The 21,484-nt window shown below is 37.0% G+C and overlaps 1 protein-coding gene across 1 annotated transcript in view; it reads right to left on the bottom strand.

Moving 5' to 3' along the window:
- The window catches only part of Cyyr1 (cysteine/tyrosine-rich 1), a 71,049-nt gene that overhangs the window by 7,285 nt on the left and 42,280 nt on the right, over positions 1-21,484 (bottom strand). The window contains exon 3 of the mRNA XM_013031025.1: positions 972-1,129. Coding sequence (XP_012886479.1) covers positions 972-1,129 — 158 coding nt within the window. The remainder of the gene's footprint in view (positions 1-971; positions 1,130-21,484) is intronic.

Genomic DNA, 21,484 nt, shown 5'->3' on the forward strand with positions numbered 1-21,484 from the left:
AAGGAGACGTGACCCAACAGGACTGGAGAAGGAGACGTGACCCAACAGGACTGGAGAAGGAGACGTGACCCAACAGGACTGGAGAAGGAGACGTGGCCCAACAGGACTGGAGAAGGGACCACGCCCATGCTCATCTGAAATTTGTTCTTCCAGGTTGAAGTGAATAGAGAAAAGACTAGAAGTGGAGGGAATAAGTAGGGAATTATTTTTATAAGACAGGTTATATGTAGAAGACACATTCCTCCATTTTTCTAGAGACTGAGAGGACATGAATGTGGATGAGAAATTGTTTACTGAGAGTGTGTCAGATTTAAAGCTTGCTCTTTTGTATGTCACATCAGACACACATAGGTTGACACAGAAAACCCTAACAAGATCATGGATACAAAATGTCGTAGTTTGCTTATGAAATCTGATATGTTCGATATATTTATATAGGGAACTCCTAGCAAGGGCTCAGCACATACTTGGCAGGTTATTAATATGTTACCTTTACTTTTTGTCAAGCATTTTAATACTATGTGACAGCATTCTTTATTTTTTTTTTGTGTTTAATGAGGATATATAAAAACTTTCTTCAATATTTTCCCCACATATGTACATCTATTGCCTCAGATGCTAGTTTATTGAGACACCTAATATATTTTCTTTGTAATTGCTTATCAGAGATCACTGGTAGACAGGGACACAGGGTGTGAATTGTTTATTATAATTTTGGTTCACTGGAAAGTCCACGTGAGAACCATTGAGACTATGACTGCCTTCAAACCCAAGACAGATTTTCTTACTTGAAACTTTACTTCCCTCTACTTTATTCAAAGTGGCAGTTTCAGTATACATTATCTGAGAAGTGCCCTAGTAAAACGTGAAACTATCTCCATGAGAGTCCTTAGTGTTTCCTCCTGTCTCTAAGGGGTAGAAGGTAACCAATGAGCCAGGTAATTTTTCAGGAGTTAGGCAGCGTTGCTCACCAGGACAGGAGGAGATGGCGTTGATGTGAGCAGTTCTGATGGCGCCTACCCGGGTTCCCCGGTTGTTCTTCATGCACATGCAGATGCAGATGGCGATGCCTGCGATGACCCCCATGATGAACACGATTCCAAACACGATGCCAGCGATCGCAGTGCCCCTGAAGAGTAGATACAGATCTATAGAGACTATAGAAGCATTTTTCAGTCTTTCAAATATAGCTCCAAGACTGCATGACAAGTGTTTTCTTATAAATGTTCTTAAGGATACAAGGAGAGAAAAATAACTCTTTTTTTGTCAGTCGTGGGGCTTGCACTCTGGGCCTGGGTGCTGTCCCTCAGCTCTTCAGCTCAAGGCTAGCGCTCTAACACTTGTGCCACAGCACTTCCGGCTTTTTTCTGCTTATGTGGTGGTGAGGAATCGAACCCAGCCTCATGAGTGCAAAGCAAGCACCTTCCCAGTCCCAGCTTTTTTTTCTAAATTTAATTTTATTGTGAAGGTGCTGTACAGAGGGGTTACATCTTGTCGATCATTGTTACCCTCTCCCTTATCTCCCACTTTCCTTTCCGTCCCCCACATCCCTGAACTTTTTCAAAAAGGGAACCACTTGAATCAGCCAAGCAAATGGCCACTTGTAGTTCAAAAGATAAAAAAGAGAAAGTTGTAATCACTTAGGGAATCCTTTTCCAACACAGTTGACCAGTCTTTCATTCAGATTATTGTTTTAAAAACATGTGTGCATTTGTACAATGAACAATTCTGCAGTCATGACAATAATTTAAGAGCAGAATAAAAATGTAACAATAATTGAAAAATTAAATTAGATAAAATAATAATTAGAACACCATCTTGCTGCATACTAAGCAGCAGAGATTTATCTATTTAACATAGAGTACATTTTAAATTAAAACAACATGGTAAATGACAAGATATTCAATATAGTTTAGCAGGTTTTGTTTAAAATTCTTTATAATATGTTTTTTGAAAACTAGATCAAAGGTGATGCTGTGCTATTTGGAATTTTAGATGCTAAATCTGTGATATAAATAAACCTGTTTTCTTTATAAGTTGCATAGACTTTGGTATTTCTCTATAGCAAGGCAAACACAGACTAAGCCTGCTTTTTTAAAAAAGACACTTTGAATAGATCACTTTGAAAGGCCAGGGTTTGTCAGAACTCCATGGGAGAAAGCCAGGAGGTTAATTTTCATGCATCTTTTCCTTGGGGGTGGATTTTCTCCCCAAAGGGTTTCTCTAGTTTCACACTTGGGAAATGTGAGCCTCACTGATGCTTTATTGAACTGCAGACTTTTTGATGGAAAAGATGACCTTCCTCCAATCCTAAAGCTTTCACCTCTGTGACTCCGGTGTTCGCTCTACTGTGACAGTGCTCCTCCAAGGCTAAAAGCATCATCCCAGAAGCCAGACCATCATGTTCAAGCTACAGCTGGGGAACTTGCACAAGCTGCTCAGTATCTCTGTGCCCTTGTTTCTCCAGTTGTTGAATGATAGTCAGCTTGGTGTTTATGGGACTCTCTCACCAAGTTTCTGGTCAGAAGTCTTATGTGCAGAGACTTACTTGCTAGATAAGCAAGTTGTTATTCTTAGTGTTCTCTATAAACATCTGTCTGTACTCTTCTAGGTCAGAATCATGATCTCTCTTCTCAAACTGACACGAGTTACATCACAGGCAGTTGCAGATGTCATTAAGTGACTACCAAGGGCAGTTGTCAGCCTCCTGATATGTTTTTATTTCTATCCAAATATTTGGAATATTAATACATTTGGGTTGCGTAGTGTTTTATAGAATGTGCCAGGTTCTCTCAGGTCTAGACTTGCCACCAATTGACTTTTCTCTGCACTTCTGCAATCCTCAAAAAAAATTCTGTAAAGCGAAAGTACAGATAAAGGTGTTTGAATCAGTATTTATACTTTCCAGAGGTATTTTCTCTCTCAGATTTTTTTTTCCTCACTCACTGAAAAAAAGAAATAGAATGTCATCAAGAATTGGAATAAACTCCGTTATGATATTTCCGCTGGAAATTTTTACTTAGCTACTAAATTATGAAGGCAGATGTGTGGAAGACATTTACATGTGCTGCTATTAGTAATTGAGAAGTCTAGTAGCTCAATAAATAAATCTTTTTGATAGAGAGATTTATCAAAGGAGATAATTTGAAGTTAGGAAATGAAAAGTTTATCTGGAAACCTTTGTGTTGCAATTTTCAGATCGAAAATAAATTGGAAGGCTTAATTTATGTTCAAGATATAATCAATGACCTAATTATTTAGTCATAGAGTTTCCAAAATATGTGTGCAGGAAACTGTTAAGAAATGAAATTGAGGCATATTTATATTCATTAGTTATTTTTACTAAAGCAAGGAGAAAATTAGTCACATTTTGTTTCCTTGTTATCAGATCCAACAAAAATGTCAGATTTTAAGGTCAATAATAAGTTTCAACTAATGTTCAAATCAAATATTTCCTGAAAGGGGTTTTTTCCTCCAGTCCATAAAAAATACAGTCCATAAAAATGTGCAGAAATAAAAAAGATGAGAGAAGAGAGAAGTGATCATAGACTAGACTTAAGTAGATAGAACCATTGTATACACACTTCCGCCTTCCATCCTACAAGCTTCCTAGGTATTTCTAGGAGTAGAACTCTCATTTATGTCACACAGGATATTCTTTGAAGTAACCTGGTTGAAACTCCCCATTGAGCTAATCACCTTAACTTGATATGGCCATTACCTGATATTGGACTTCCTTCTTTTTATTTTCTATATTCTATTATCATGTTTGCATGTAAAAAAACATCAAAGTATTTTAACAGAGGCTTTTTAAAATCTTTTTTATCTTCAATTTAATTCCTGAGAGCATATAAGACTTCAGCGATTGTCTCTGATTATGGAAATTCATAGCTAATCTGCTTTTCCTTCCACTGGATTCAGGATGGAGAGAGGAGCATCTGCCATTCAGTGCTTAGAATTAAAAATTTTAATAAGGCTCCTGTTGGACTCGGGCTAATGTTGGAGTATGCAATTCTTTCCCAATTAATTGTAGAAACAGGGAGCAGATCTTGATGGCATAAATGACTTAACAATATTTTCTTATGTGGCCCTGCTGACTACTGTTAACTATACATGACAGCTGCTAACCAAACAACTCTAAACCTCTGGAAAGTCCCCATCCTCTTCCAAGACAAGCCTGTGATCAATCACTCTCTATCTATTGGGGAGATCCTTTTTCCCAGTGCTGCCAACCATTTGCCCAGTTCTGACATTTATTATCTGCATACGACATTCATGAGTCAGGGGTTGACCAGCAGCTGCCTGGTCAAGTCTCTCTGGAGATCTTGCTCACAACCTTACAGCTACAATTATGTCAGTCTACTGTGATTGATTAGAACTGTCACTGTTGGTCTGTCTTAGGATTTAGTCTCATGAGCAACCCATTCTGCTCATTGTATCCGTAGATAGTGCGCCTGAGTAAGAAAAGAACAAAATTAAAGCAACTGAAAGCTCTTGATTAATGGGGTAATAGGGATGGACAAAGTGAGAGTGAATGGGGGGGGTGTCCATGAGATTAGAATACTGTAAGGCATACGTGAGCCCCCAGGTGAAATCATTCAACAATTAGCATGGGCTAAAATAAAAGAAGGACAGGAATGTAAAACAGATTTTGTGTATCATGGGCTTACTAGCGGGAGGGGAGAGGGTGAACAGAGAGCACCAAGAAGAAAGAATGTGGCCAAAACATATGTAGATGTGTGAAAATAAAACAATGATGCCTATTGAGAGTAGTTGAGAAAAGGCACTGGAGGGAGGAAGGAGCAGAAGGGAGGGGTGAGACTAATCAAGGTGCAACCTGTGCATGAATGGACAAGTTGAGAAGCAACCTCCTTGTACAACTAATGGATAATAATAAAATTATATAACAAGGAACATTCTACCTTACTTTAGATGACTGCTGCTACAGAGCTCTGGAATTCCTAAATTTTATGTCTTATCGTTATCTACCAAAACAAAACAAAACAACCACAACAACAACAAACCCTAGTCCAAATCTTGTCTCAATCCAGTAGAAACAATTCCAGAAAAGGAGTGCTACTGGTCCATCTGGTGATAGGATTTCCTTATCCAGACAATAAATGTGGAGAGGAGTGAATTCAAGAACATAGAAGTTGGGCTGGGAAGTTGGCTCAGTTGGTAGAGTGCTTGCCTTGCGCGCTTGAGGCCCTGGGTTCGATTCCTCAGTACCACATAAGAAAAAAAAAAAAGAACATAGAAGTTAAATTTACTAGTTATTAAGTTAAAACTCTGAAAGGATTATTGTAACTGTAAGTTATCCCAGTTCCCTAAATCTTTTGGATAACCCTAGAATGTAAAATATAAGCAATCTGGAGGCAGATTATATTTCACTATGGAAAATGGAGTATTAGAATATTATCTTTTTTGATGTTTTTAGAGATACTAGGGTTTGAACTCAAAGTCTTACTTGCTAGGGTGCTGCTCTACCACCTGAGGCATACATCCAGCCAGGCCTTTTGCTATTCTTTAAGCGATGGATTTCTAGTGATTTTTTTCTTCCCAGGCTGGCCCCTAATTATGATCTTCTGGATCTCAGCCTCCTGAATAGCTAGGTTTACAAGTATGAATTACTTGCATCCAGTTTGCTATTGACATTTCCGGATGACTTAAAAAAATCAGATTTCTTATCACTCCCCACAAAGAGAATTCTATCAATCAATTCCTTAATATTTTATAGGAGAATAAAAGAAAGGTTCAAACATAGAATAGTGTCAGAGGGAGGGCATGACATAAGCTTTGTTTACACTGGTTACCTAATGATCTGAATTTAAACAAGTATGTTTTCAAAGGGTGAGCATGTTTATAAAGCATATATAGTTTTTCTACATTCAACAAACTTTTAGGATAATGAGCTAACTTTCAGGCTTACTTTGTTTAATCAGTGAACTCTAAATTGTCTTCCAAAACTGATGTTCTTAAAACTTTGCACAAAGTACATTTAAAATAATAGTCTTTGAGTTAACTGTTAGATTATTTCATGCAGTCTGATCTTCCGGTCATTTTGCAGTTAGAATCTTAATTAGATTATTTGATGCTTGAGGTTTTCTCCAGATTCCTAGTATCACAACTAATTGGTCAAATTTCAACTTTAATAATACACCTGCTGCAGGTCAGCAAAAAAAAAAAAAAAAAGCAAAGCAGAGGGGGAATCTTAAATTAATGAACATGGAGGAAAAAAGATTAGCAGTGAGTTACATTTCAGTGGGATGATTAATTACAATCCAGTAAGAGCAGAATCCCAAAGATATTGACTAGTTGTAATTTAGACTATATTATTCACACAATTCTCCTCTGAAATAACATCTCCAATTCCAGGAAGGAAAAGGAATAGCTCTTTTCCAAAATTTTTATCTCACTTATTGCCAATATAAACACCAATCTTGTCTGTTGATCTATAATAATAATCACAGTAGTAATAAATATTTTATAGAAGTGATTATGACCACATGTCTGCATATAGTAATATTATCTAGTCAACTTAATAAAATATTTTAGTCATTTTTTTCTTTAACATGCCCTTGCCCTCTTTCTCTCTCTTTGAGACAGGGTCTTAAATATAGCCCCAAACAGCCTCAAACTCATTAGGTAGCCTAAATGAACCTTGAACTCATGAGCCTACTATCTCTGCCTTCCAAGTCTTGAAATTACAGGTATGTGCTAACATTCCAGGCATCTAACCAAGTCTGAATGAATGACTTTTATTTTGGAAGGTACTCTATCATGCCAGACTAAGCATATTGAAGAAACACAAATCACTGTGTGCAAGGTGCTTGGCTAATGCTAATGCTTAGAGAAAATTTATATGGAAATTTCCCATTCCAAGGAAGAGATCTATAACAAGCTAAATACTGAAGATTTAGGAGTGAGAACTGGAGTGGAAAAGGCTGTGGCACTCTGTTCACATGGGCTCTCTCTCTTTCTCTGTGGTTTACCACTTAATCTTACAGTCTCATTTTCTTCATCTGTACAGTGGAGATAATGGGTCCCAATTCTATCTTATATTATCTCAATGGAAGGATTCCCACTGACAGACTGAATGAAAATCTGACCAGTAATACCCACTTATCAGTCTCTCTGAAGTGTTGTAAAAATTAATGACAGCATGCCAAGTGTACTGCAGATGAAGAGCACAGTAAGAGAGGGGAACCTGATGAGTGCTGTTAAAAGTGTCAAAGGATAAGTATATTTTAATGAACGTGGAACAACAACCCCATACAGCAAAGGATCTTGGTTTGCTTGCCCTGGTCCTTCAGTGCTTCCAAGTAGAAAGGAATGGATATGATGTTGAAGTAGAACTATAAAAGCAGTCACAAAAACCCGCCTGTTTGTGACATGAATAGTGAAGTCTTTTGTATCCTTACCATTTCAATCTTAATTTTAAAAATAAAGCATGGATTTATGCACCTGGATTCTAGTAACATGTCTTAGAAACTTAGAATCACCTCTATAAGAAGGCAAAGAGCTAAAGACAGTGATGTTTAGGAGTAGAATTCAAGGCAAAAACATAAGGATCCTCTGTGGCTACCAATTCAAAATGTGCAGAGAGCAGAATGCGCTTTCCGTGTAGCACTTGATAGCAGTATTGGGATGGGTTGTAAAGATGAAATGTGGATATGAGTGTTGTTGTTTTTATAGAAGTGGGTAAAAGGTTCAGCAAATTTGATGGGGGGAGTAACTGTATAGTCACTTTGGTTAAACTATAGAACAATAAAGACAAGAAGAGAATATGAGATTACAAATTGAAGCAATATTAAGGAAAAAGTCACTGTGTCCTTCCTATATATTAATAATTTCAGGCTATTGGCTCTCCAGGAAATAGCAAATTTATCATGTTTGTCCTTACAATTCTTTATGGTCTTCACAAACACAAACACACACATACAAGGCAAAGAGAGCCCAATGTCTGCTTCTCCCTTTACCAGGATTCTAATTCCTTCTAGTCATAAACTGGTGTGCTGTCCTTATCTAATTATTATTATTTTTTGTCAGTCATGGGACCTGAACTCTGGGCTTGGGCACTGTCCCTTAGCTCTTCAGCTCAAGGCTAGTGCTCTACCACTTGAGCCACCTTCCCAGCCCACCTTATCTAATTATTTATTTAGGTCTAGATATGTTTTATATTTCATATTCTCTGCTCTATATTGTAGCATACCAGTCATCCACAGATAATGTTAAAGAAGTTATTTTAAGTTCGTGTGGGGGGGACATACACGCGTGTGTGGGCACGCACGTATGCCCATATGCGCACACATGCACACATGCTGGAGCTCAAACTCAGGGCTCCATGCTCTCACTTGGCTTTTTGTGCTTTATGACTTGAGCCATACCTCCATTTCTGGCTTTTGAATGCTTACTTGGAGATAAGAATCTTCCTCCCACCCTTGAATTGGCTTTAATGGTAATCCTTACATCTCAGACACCTGGACAGCTAAGACTATAGACATGAACCATTGGCACCTGGCTTCTGCCAGCTCTTGTTACCATATAGATGCTCAGCATGAAAATTTTCTTTTGATTCCCTATTCCCTTACGATATTTTTTTTTTTGTCTTGTCAGTTGTGGGGCTTGAACTCTGGGTCTGGGAGCTGTCCCTGAGCTCTTGAGCTCAAGGTGAGCACTCTACCACTACTTCCCGTTTTCTGGTGGTTAATTAGAGATAAGAGTCTCATGACTTTCTTGCCTGGGCTGGCTTTGAACTGCAATCCTCAGAGCTCAGCCTCCTAAGTAGCGAGGCATGAGCCACCAGTGCCCAGCTCCTTATGCTAATTTTGTTCAGATGTTTGTATTCTGCCCTAAACATGGATTCTGAATGCATTTCCTTTTGTCACAAGTATTTTATATTTGATCCTGCAGGTAATTGAGATAATGAAAATAAAAGTGGATGCAACTCCTAGTACGCTTAATGTTATTCTCCCCTTTTTTCTCCCCCACAATGTTCAATGTTAAAACTCCACTGGAAATCACTAAGATCAGTCTCTATAAGTAATTCTGATTTCAGTATTTTACCACTATTACCACTATCTAGACACGCTATTATAAAGACTGTGATATGTGGGGATATCATTTATCCAAAGCATAAGCAAGTGTTCTTTCATGTATTTAAGTTCTGTGACCTTTAACTAGTTGTTTTATAGTTTAGGGGGGAAAGCCCAGTAATTTGAGACATATGATGCTTGAAAAGAAATTTTTTGAATGCTACTTTTACAGTAAAAGTTAAAATATTGTTAAACAAATTGATAGAAATCTCACAAAACAATTATAAACCAAAAATTAATTAATCTCAACTTTTTTCTGAGTAACACACACATACACACACAATTTTTTTTGTCCTTTGTATTATCTCTGTCCACTTCTGTTCCTTGAGGTATCTGCTTGTAAGTCCTGTTACCAAAAGGACACTTTTGAAGGACTTACTGTGGCCTCTCTCTCAGAAGTTTAAGATGTGTAATAAGGAGCTGGAAGAAATCACATTTGCTCTTAACAAGTAAGAGTTTTTTTAAAAGTATTTATCTGGATGTTACCTGTTCAGTTGATCTAGCTAAAGTACAGGATACAAAGGAGAACACTTTTTGGAAATCTGATGGTATAAATCAATGAAAATTGGAGCTAGGACAAAAATGATGTCTGTACTTTACCGAAAAACTTCTTTGATCTTATTCTTCTTATTCTTTCTTACTTATTCTGATTTTTGTTTTTTTTTAAAGCTCTAAAGCCTCTATTGTCTGTATTTTTAGCTCGGTTATTTATCTACTCTCATTCTCTCTAGCCTAAAGACATTTTGAACCAGAAAATTTTATGAGTTGGAGTAAGGACAGATGAGAAAAAAAGAATCAATGCTAAAGAAAACAAAAGTCAGTTATAAGAATTCCACATCTGGGCTGGGATGGTGGCTCAGTGGTAGAGTGCTTGCCTTGCATGCATATGCCCTGGGTTCGATTCCTCAGCACCACATACACAGAAAAAGCTGGAAGTGGCTGCTATGGCTCAAGTGGTAGAGTGCTAGCCTTGAGCTGAAGAGCTCAGAACAGTGCCCAGCCCCAGAGTTCAAGCTCCTCGACCAGAAAAAAAAAAAAAGAAAAAAAGAAGAATTCCACATCTCACTATTCTGAGTCTGAAGCATTAGCCCTTTCTAATGGTGTCCAGGGAAGTCACTCTATTATGACAAAGTACAATAAAAGAACACCAAGAACAGATATGAACTTGGGGGAGGATGTGTTCTATTTGAGGTGACAGATGAACTCAGTGTGTATTTGTGTTGTTAAAAGATAATTAAAATATTTTTATAATGTTTATGCTCACAGGAGAACAGTTCTGCAATCTAGAAAATAACATATGAAATAAAAATATAGCTTAGGGATGAAATTAGAAAGCAAACATGTTCCTTCCTAGCTAAATTTTCATGGTATTTTTGTTTGATTGATTTGTTTTGGTACTTAGGGAAGAATTAGGGGTCTCTGGAGTGTTAAGCAAGAGTAACTAGGGCAAGCACTTGTACACTCCTAAAGTCTTTTTATTTCCCTTTTTGTATTTTGTTTTTGAGATATGATCTTACTAATATTTTAAGCTGACCTAAATATTTTCATTCTTCTGCCTCTATATCCTGAGTAACCTGGATTATAGGCATGTACTACCATGCCTGATTAAACATTTATAGTTTCAATACTATTAATTATGCTTTTCATATGGTGCCTCACGGTCACAAAGTTATGATGAAGTATTTAAAATTAATATTTCCTTCATCATTTTTATCCCCAAGCCTGAAATGAGCAATTAAAAGAAGTTATTTTTTATTTTTATCCCCAAGCATGCAACGAGCAATTAAAAGAACCAAGTTATAAACAAAGATGAATTTCTAAATAAGGACTTGGAGCCTGTCAAGATATGAAACATCCCAGAGAGCTAAAAATTAGGCTTTGATAACCTAAGTTTCCACTGTTTTACAGTCTGACAATGCAGGGGCTGCTTAATTTCACTAAGCTTCAACATTTTTTGTAAGAAATATATGTACATACTTAATGTACTTTGTAAGGTTATTATGAGAATTAAATGAGAGTGTGTAGGTAACCAGAGTTCCTGGAAAAACTAATGTGCCTGATACACATTAGCTATTGCCATTCTCATTATCGTTATCATTATTATCAAGTTAAATTAAGTCATTGTGACCATGAAGTTGTGAGTCAGGGTTCTGAGCGTGGCCACAGAGCCACAGGGCTGATCAAGAATAGCTGGGAAGAAAATGTCTACAGCACACCACACAGAGAGGATTTTTCTGGAGAAAGTAGGTTAATAATAGGAAACAAACAAAAAGGGTTTTTCATTGCATAGATATGAGAGAAATAAGTGATATAAAACTGCATCAAGGATCTGATTTCTTTGGGGAATTTTGGAAGATGAAGTTACTGCACCATTTTAAAACTCTCGCCACTTAACTGTTTCTTGAGATATAATTTAAATGAGAAAAGTAGGCAAATATTAAATTGATTGCTTGGAGAAAGTTATGATTTATTATATGTGCAGTGAAACACCACCAGAGCAATGTATATAAAGCAACAATAAAGTTGACAAATGAACTGGTGGGGGGGCAAATCAAGTGATAAATGTGATGCATATCTACAAAATTAAGAAAATTGAGGGGAGGAGTTGTGCTGTAAAAGAAGGAGGAGAATGATGAAATGGGTGACCTCGATCAAGATACAGTAGACTCACAAACTGTTCTGTTGAATGGAAACTCCTCTGTACAATGACTTAAAGATTATAAAACAACATTTAAGAATAGAAAATAACAAAACAATAACAAACTCTACAACTCACTTGGCACAATGTATAATTCACTACCCCACCACCCAAGCAGTAAGGATCAGATTAAAAACTCCAAAGTCTTCCTTATCTGGACAAAGGAATCTTGAAAATAAGGTTCTTATCCTTTCTCCTAGCTAGAATAGACTCTTCATTCATTAATTTCAGCTTAACTGTGTTCTAGATTACTGTGGTTCTAGGCCAGAATCATCCTATCAATCCACTTACCCTCAACATAACTTACATTCTGGGAAATTTTTCTGACTTTGTCTTGACTATTACATAACTGAGGTATTTTTTTATTCACAAACTCTATGGGTATTATTTGAAATCACCATTGTGGTATAATGTGTGACTAAAGCATCTTGGGTCAAGACAGGAAAGGAGACAAAGGAAATGGGATCTCAGAAGACAGGCAGGAGGTTTTCTGGTTCCAGTTTGGGAGTTGAATCACAACTCCATGTGCAATGTGCTCAGTGTTCTCGGTAGCAGGCTGCTGTCCACATGTTTCCATGCCCAGGTCTTCTGTGCCCTTAATCTCAATCAGGGAATCTGACTCTTGGCATTCATGTGTTCATACTGTGAATGCTTCCATTCCAGGAAAGATCACAAAGCTCAGAAGGTGCATTGTCTCTTGGTTTCTCATCCAATAGAAGAAAATGACCACTTGCTAAAATGATGCTGGCCCTTCATTCTATCACTTGGCCACTGTATATTCTTTTTTTTTTTGTCAGTTGTGGGGCTTGAACTCTAGGCCTGGACGCTGTCCCTCATCTCCCTCATCTCTTCTGCTCAAAACGAGCGCTCTACCTCTTAAGCCACCGCACCACTTTGGTTTTCTGGTGGTTTATTGGAGATAAGAGTCTCATGCATTTTCCTGCCCTGGCTGGCTTTGAACAGCACTCCTCAGATCTCAGCCTCCCGAGTAGCTAGGATTACAGGCATGAGTCACCAGCACCAGGCGACCACTGTATGTTCTTTAAGCCAATAAAGCCATTGTTGACAAGAGGATCGAGGCTTATATGTAATTACAGAGAAATTAGAAGTAGTTCAAAGATCATTCTTTTCCTAACAGTATGTTTTAAGTTTAGACACTTTTCATACCCTTCATGAACATATTAAAGAGTGAGAGTACAACTTGAGAAAACAACCCAATTAGTAGCTTTGAAAACCCTTGGCCCCATAACGGTTGTTATGGCTTCCAATTGAGTATGTTCAAAGGATCATTTTACTTTCAACTTAAAATGTGTGCCCAATTCTTATACATGAAGCATATGTCTCATTTTTTACAGTACCAATCCTGTGAAAACAGATGAGTCAGCCACCAGTTATAAAAGCATATTATTGTAGCATTCAACTAAATACTCCTTATGCTGACTAGAGAGAGGTTTCAAGTTGCTGAAGCAAGAGCAGCAATGTCCCATCTGAGAACATATGCTACCCCGTCATGAGAAAAAGAGCCAAATATATAAATACAAACAATGTTGTGTTGCTGAAATATAAGAGTTTCCAATGAAAATTAGTTGCCTTTCTATTTATCATCATTATACAACCACTAGCTTTAGAATAACTTCTCTCTCACATAAAATCTACCTTACACAAATTTCAGAACTCAAATCTCCATACAGACCAAGAAATCAAGAGCTGATTTTTCTCGACAGATAATTCATTGTCAGAGCAGCCGATCTATTAAAAAAAATGAGGTCAGACCATAGAATAGTAATCATTTTATAACCATGGCTGAAAGTTAAAGAATTACAAAGATAAACCAACTTTGGGCAATAAAAATCCCCAGACAAATAAAATCTCCTAAGCAAATGCCCCTTCTGTAAGAATATGCCCACTCAGTAAGAATAAACTTTCTTATTAAGATACTCTTTATTTTCACTATGCAACACACTGCTAAAAGAAATGACTAGCTCTTCTTTCTAATGAAAAGTAAGATAACATAGTGGCCTTTCTACTCACTGAGCTGGAGAGGGTGGGTGTTGAGATACTTCTATGACTTTCTCTTCGATCATTGGACAACTGACAATTTGGTGGCAAAATGGTATTTAGAGTCTACCATGGATTGAAAACCTATTATCTCCCTCAGTTTTAGTGGTCTGTCCTGCAAAGAGTTATGTCTTGGGACTGACAGATGTGAGCTTGAAGTCACCTCTGAAATGAAGTTATTTATGGGGGTCCTGAAGATGAGGTCAGAAAAAAAATCTCAAATGAAATGAATTATAAATAGAGGCTGAAAGCAATAAGACTTTGCCAGTTAGACAAGGTGAGAAGATATTTCAGTAGAGGGCACAGAAATAAAAAATATCACAGATGTGGAAGGCATCTTAGGACAAATGGGAAACAAGAAGATGTGCGCAGCCACAGTACATGCTGCAATCTAGATGTGGTAAGAAATTTGGTTGAAAATTCAGGAAAGAACTTGAGGAAATCATTATGTAAAAGAGAAGGAGGAGAAAGAATCAGCCAGGTCTGCATTATTTTTTTTTCTAGCACAACCATGCTCATTGAAGCATTGTTTACCATAGCCAAGATATGGAATGGGCCCAGATGCCCCTCAGTGGATAGATCAAGAAAATGTGGTATATATACACAATGTCATTCTGACATTGTAGTGTTTGTAAGGATATGGAAAGATGCAGGAGAAATTATGTTAAGTGAAAGAAGCCAGATCTAGAGAAGCACAGGTAGCATGGTTACCCTCATTTGTGGTAGCTAGAATGTGCCTACATATCTACATATCATACCACACTTGTGGTAAGCAAGCGGTTACAAATGAATCAACTGAAATATAATAGACTCTATGGAAACAGCAACTATAATTCTTATTTTTAAAAAGACTAGGTCAAAGTCACAAAATAAATACTAGGAAATGGGTACTTGCAAGAGAGTAGAGTGGGATCAAGGGAGAGAGAAGGTAGGGGCAAAACAGGTAGGATGTAGCAATAACTCATTGTATATACAGAACTGAAAGATATAAGGGAAGGGATGGCTTTTAAGAGGGTGTGGTGAAGATGTTGAAAGGATGGTGCAGATCAAGCTGCATTATGCACATAGACAGCTTTGTTAAATGGCAAAACGTTAAATACAGCACTGGAAAAGTGAGGGAAGGGATGGGCAGAGAGGAGATAAGAATGCTTGAAAGAGTGACATTCATCAAAGTGCACTGCTTTGGTAAATGGTAACTCCTTTGAACAACTACTTGAAGATAATAAAAATATTCAAAAAGAAGTTTTCCCCAGCATGTGAAATAAGAGATTGAGGCCAAAAAATAAATAAAAAAGAGAGAGAATGAGGCCATTAATGGTGATTTTAGCTGTTTACTTGAGAGGAAATGAGAGCAAAATCTCAGGTTGTGTTGGGCTATAGGGAAGATGGATGTTACTTGACTTATCATAGTGACAGGCATTTTCTGAACTGACCAAGGGAATACAATGGAAGTAAATTCTGGAGTAATTAGGTAGGGCAATTTGTTTTTTGAAGATGTTGAATCAAAAGTATATTTTGGGCCTTAATATGGAAACCACAAGTTAAACTGTGTATGAGATCTGTGTACTCACACTCTTATTATCTAGGGCATTCCCTGTGATGTTTTAATGGACTACAAATTTATGTCTCACTATTTTTGGTAATTTGCAAGTAGAAGTTCTGGAGAATAAAGACTTATAGATTCCCTTTGGTATATTTAGGCAAACCACAACCTAGGGATTCTTAGTTAGAAAGCCATTTATTATCAAAATAATGTTACCCTTAGAAATAATACCACTAGCAGTGGTTTGTTAAATATAGCCTATGGATCAGGAGGTCACATAAGCCAAGCCAACGTAAAATTGCAACACCATCCACTGTAAACAATCTTTTTGTGTCAAAAATATGGTCTTAGGAAGCAATTTCTCAAAAATATAAATTAGTCCTCACTTTGACAGCATGTGTACTAAAACTAGAATTATTCAGATTATTTAGAAGATTGATCAACATTCTTACTGCAATCCATAAGGCCCTCCCTGATCTGCTTTGTTCTCATTACACTCCTCCTGTGACTCTCCTCCCTCTTAGCCATAGTATTTCAACCCTACCAGTTTCTTCGTTGCTCTGAGAACATCAAATCTTTGATAATTTTCTTTTTCTTACAATATGCTTTCTGTAGATATTGGCATGGTTTCAGTTCATTGTCCTATGTTACCTTTTAAGTGAGTCCTTTTTGAACTCTTGATTTAAAATTGTTATACCTATATAAAAATAATGGTGTATTAAGAGGTAGTAATGTTCAGATAACAACCATAGAAAGGATCTGGGTGAACTGTGTAAATATAGCTGCATACTTAAATAGGCTAAACGTATGCTGCTGTAACAAAATGATCGCCAAATCTTAGCCTAACTGAAAGACAGTTCATTTTTTTCTCCTTCAAAGTTTGATTAAGTCAGGCAAGTCTTGCTGATAGCTATCCTGCATTCAGTGACTCAGTGATCCAAGTTTTCTGTATCTTATGAATCTGCCATTTCAACACATTTATTCAGGCTTGATACTAAAGAGGAGAGAGGGGGTGGAAGAGGGAGAGTTTTGAAAGAATTTTTTTTTTTACCTAACTCAGGTTAGGTGACACATATTCTGATGTAATGGACAGAACTAGTCTGATGGAATGAAGAAGAGACGATATTGATGATGCTGCTCAGGTCCACAGCAGCAGCAGTTACCTTTGGAATGAACTCCTTTTTTAGTAATATGCTCTAAAGTCTTTTTAATTGGCCCACAATTATTATTTGTATTTATGGGGTACTGTATGACATTTCAATACTAGTATACAATGTGCACACATGGTGAGATCAGGATGACTGACATATCTATCACCCGACATTTTTATCACTTCATTGGGTTAAAAACAATATTTAGAAGTATCAGGTTGCTGTCAACTTTTTAAAAATCTTACTATGCTATACAACATTACAATTATGCCTCGTGGTCAATATTGTACTCCTCATCTGCTTATTCTGCTCTGGCCATCTTACCCTCTTTATGCTATTCCCAGGTTCTGGTAATCACTATTCTCCTCTCTACTTCCTGAAATAAATTTTTTAGTTTCCACATGTAAGTGGATATCCACCTGGATATTTACTTTCAGTGCTCAAGTCATCTTCTTTAACATATTGTCCTCAATTTCCATTCATGTTGCTCCATTTCGGACTTCATGATTGCATAATTTTAATTATATATATGCCACATTTGTGTGTGTGTGTTTATGTGTGTGTGTGTGTGTGTGTGTGTGTGTGTGTGTATGTGTGTGTGTGCTGGTCTGGGCTTTGAACTCAAGGCTTGGGCACTGTCCCTGAGTGTTTTTGCTGAAGGACAGGCCTCTACTATTTAAACCAGAGCTCTACTTCTGGCTTGTTGGGTAGTAAATTGGAGATAAGAATCTTACAGACTTTCCTGCCTAGACTAGCCTCAAACTACAATTCTCAGATCACAGCTTCCTGAGTAGGAAGATTACAGTCACAAGCTACTGCTGCCTGGTTTATACCCCATTTTAATAAATCCATCCTTCCACATGGGCAATTAGGTTCATTCCATATCTAGAATATTACCAATAATGCTGCAATAAACATGGGGATGTAAGTAGTTGTTTGATGCATTGATTTCATTTCCTTTGAATATATGTTCAGTTGTATGATTTTTAGGTCATGTGAAAGTTACATTTTCAGGTTTTCTGGTTTGATTTTTGTCAGTCGTGGGGCTTGAACTCTGGGCCTGGGCACTGTCCCTCAGCTTTTCAGCTCAAGGATAGTGCTCTACCACTTGAGCCACAGCACCACTTCCGGTTTTCTGAGTTGTTTATTGGAGCTAAGAATCTCACGGACTTTCCTGCCCGGGCTGACTTTGAACCATGATCCTCAGATCTCAGCCTCCTGAGTAGCTAGGATTACAGGTGTGAGCCACCAGTGCCCGGCACATTTTCAGTGTTTTGAGGAACCTCTATACTGTTTTCCATAGGTTAACATTCCTACTCACAATGTGTATGAGACGTTTCCTTTTTCTGCATCTTTGGCAGTATTCTCTCTCTTTTTTTCTCTCCCTTTCTTTGTCTTTTTTAAATAATAGCCAGACTGGGTTGAAATTTTTCATTAACATTTAGATTAACATTAGAATAATCTTCTTGAACTTCAACATAATGCCCACAGAAAGCACAGGTATAGGTTTAGTAGAACTTTGCATGAGATTTGGCTGAACTAATATAACTGCTTAAATGATATAAAGAACACTACGCATCTATTCTGGGTTCTTTTTTCAAATTTACAAAATTAAGAAACAGCATGTATCTTGCTTCATACCAGAGAGGTTTGCAAATCACAAGTATAAAAATTCATAAACAGAATTTCCAGATGAAAGCTACTTTTCAAATGCTAGTACATAGATAACGCTGCATATAAAATGTGCCCAGAGAAGATGATTATGCTCCTCTTTTACAGGAATATTCATATAATCCATTGTTAAAATAGAGACTGCTTCCATCTCCAGGCCTCCTGGTTTAACAGTTGTGATACCTAAACAATAAGTAAAGAGTTATTTATGTATCAGCATTGCCTTATTTTCTATGCATGGAACATGAAGAAAATACTAAGATTAATTGATAAACTACAAACATTAAAGACGATTCAGAGCATGTGTTTACAGACTTAAAGACATTTTCCTCACAGAATGAATATATTCTACAATCAATATTGGCAGCTCTAGAGTTTTGGTCTGTTGCTGGGATACACCTCCTGGATGGACTTATAGACAAGCACCATTGTAAAAGTTCCTGTGCATTGCGCAAAGTGTGATACTGATCAAATACCAGCTATTCAAAGGAGTCTCATTAGAATGCTTTTCAAGATATATCAATATCCTTTAATAGCAGTTTCTTTATCGATTTGAGTAATCAATAAATACATTCCTTCTCAAACCTCAAAAGAGATACTGAATTTATATTCAGTATTTCTGTTAGCCACCTCCAAGCTATTCACGAGAAAATGTAAACTGTGAATAATGACAATATGATATCCTGTTTGTTATTTTTGCTATTCAAATAGAGTCTTGTAAACAACAATCCTAATCTTTTAAGTACATTTAATGAAAAATATCCCAGTATGTGGAGTCAATATTGAAATAGAATTTGGGTGTTCTAGAAAACTCAATATTATTCTACAATACAGGATAGAAGGTGTTTAAGGTAGTCCCTTGCCAATTACTTATGACAATGAACAATGCATCCCTATGTAGCATGTTGTTATTGTTATTATAGAGATGATACATGGAGGGATTACAATTATATAAGTCAGGTAATGAGTACATTTCTTTATGAACAATGTCACCTCTATCCTTGCTTTCTCTCAGTTTTTCCCTCTCATTCCCCACCTATAAATTGTATAGTTCATTTTCAATATAATGCCTAGTGAGTACCACTGCTGCATTTATTTACACCCTTTGTCTCTCCATTTCTGTGCCCTTCCTTTACAGTCTCAAAGACAGATAAATGAACAAATAAGATAAAAAGAAAAGAAAACAAAAACAAAAATGAAGAAAAAAGTCTTGTTTCCATTTCCTGGAGTTTCTTTTGCTAAATATTATTTTAAATGATCAGACGGCATTTTTTTTAAATCAGTTCATGGTAGCATGCTATTTTTAAATACATATTTTATTGTAAAGATACTTCACAGAGGGGTTACAGTTACATGAGTAAGGTAATGAGTCCATTTCCTATTGAGCATTGCTACCCTTTCCTTTGTTTTTCCCCTACCATTCCTCCCCTCCTCACCTCTCCAAGTTCTCCCTCCCCCCCCAAAGTCGTAAAGTTCATTTTCAACGTAGTGTCTTGTACATCTCATTGTTACAATGGTTCAACCTGTATCTTTATTACAGCATTTTGTTATTTCTGTTCCCTCCCCAAATTAGGAAAATGTACATACAAGATGCTTGCTAATTTTGAATCTGTAAAGTCTATTCCATTTGTTTATATCTCTATCTGATAGATAATATTGCATTGTAAGCAGATATTTGCCATCTGTTACTAAATTAGAAAATGATCCTTGATACTACTGCTGTTTCATACACACACAGAATTCAGAATATCTTCACAGTCATTCAGTGATCACAGATTGAAGAGCTTAAAATATTAGACTGCATAAACCAAACAGCACTAGGCAACCAAAACACAAAATTCTACAGGAGAGTATTGTCACTCAATATTGCCACAGATTTTCCTGCCCCATATTGCTCTTCTCTGATGAACAAAAGAAGATGGATATGGTCAGGCCAGACAATAATAAATACCATGTGACAGAAGGCAGACAACATATCCACATGGGATAAAACCTTTGTCAACAGAAGTTCATTGAACCAGCATTCTGAAACCATGCTCAAGTGCTAGCTTTAAAGCAGGAAAACGGAAAGCACAGTGAATTTTATTAGGTGTTCTATATGATGATGTGATAAACAACAACAACAACAACAACAGGACCAGGCTGTCGCAAAGTGCTTTTTGTTTTATTTTGCTGACAGCTTGTGCTACCACTTTCACTCAAGGGTCTAAATTCCTTTTACCTTCCAGAGATTATAACCTTGGGAATAATTGATTTTCTTCTTTTATTCTCTTTGGACGCTTCTACCATTCTATTTTATAAAACATACTCTAAGAGCTTGTCACAGACCTGGGTATATTGTGTAGATTACTCAGAAAATGAAAGCTATTGAAAAACAGCTGCATTAAAGTATGACTTTCCATGTAACCATTCAGAAATACATCAAAAGCATTGTTCAAACAGACACATGCACATAGATATGTACATACTATTAAAGGTAAAGTAACAGGCTCATTACTAGATTTCCCTCCCCCCGCCAGATTAAGTGGCATTGTGTGGCCGGGCACTGGTAGTTCACACCTATAATTCTAGCTATTCTAGAGGCTGCTGAGTATTGAGGTTCAAAGCCAGCCCAAGCAGGAAAGTCCACGAGACTCTTATCGCCAATTAACTATCAGAAAACCAGAAGTGGCAGTGTGGCTCAAGTGGTAGAGTGTTTGCCTTGAGCTGAAGAGCTGAGGAACAGTTCTCAGGCCCAGAGTTCAAGCCACACAATTGACAAAAATATGGCATTGTGTTTTCCTCATATTATCATTATCAATGGCTTTCCAAGGTGGCCTTTGTGTCTTACAACTCCAAACCTACCATTTCTATCAAGCATGCATCAAAAGCCAGTAAATTACAACATGAGAGCCAAACCTGACTTATTGTTTGTTTGTAAATGGCCTATTAGCTAAAAATCTTTTATTTTATTAATTTTTTTAACATTTTTGAATGATTGAAAAAATGTCACAAATGTATTTTATCAAATTCACATCTCAGTGTTCATTAGTAAAATTTTACTTAGACACGTGCTCACATACTGTCCATAATTATTTGGAGTTCAAATCACAGAGTTGAAGGGTTTGGGGTCATAGCTTAAGTGGTAGAGCACCTGCCTAGCAAGCACAAGGCCCTGACTTCAATACTGAGTGGTTTTAATATGGACTACATGGCCTCTAAACCTGAGATATTTGTTATTTGACCAGCTAAACCAATCCATAGTATATATGAATGAATGTTCTCTGAG

This window comes from Dipodomys ordii, unplaced genomic scaffold (genome assembly GCF_000151885.1).
Source record: "Dipodomys ordii isolate 6190 unplaced genomic scaffold, Dord_2.0 Scaffold136, whole genome shotgun sequence".
Lineage (NCBI taxonomy): Eukaryota > Metazoa > Chordata > Mammalia > Rodentia > Heteromyidae > Dipodomys > Dipodomys ordii.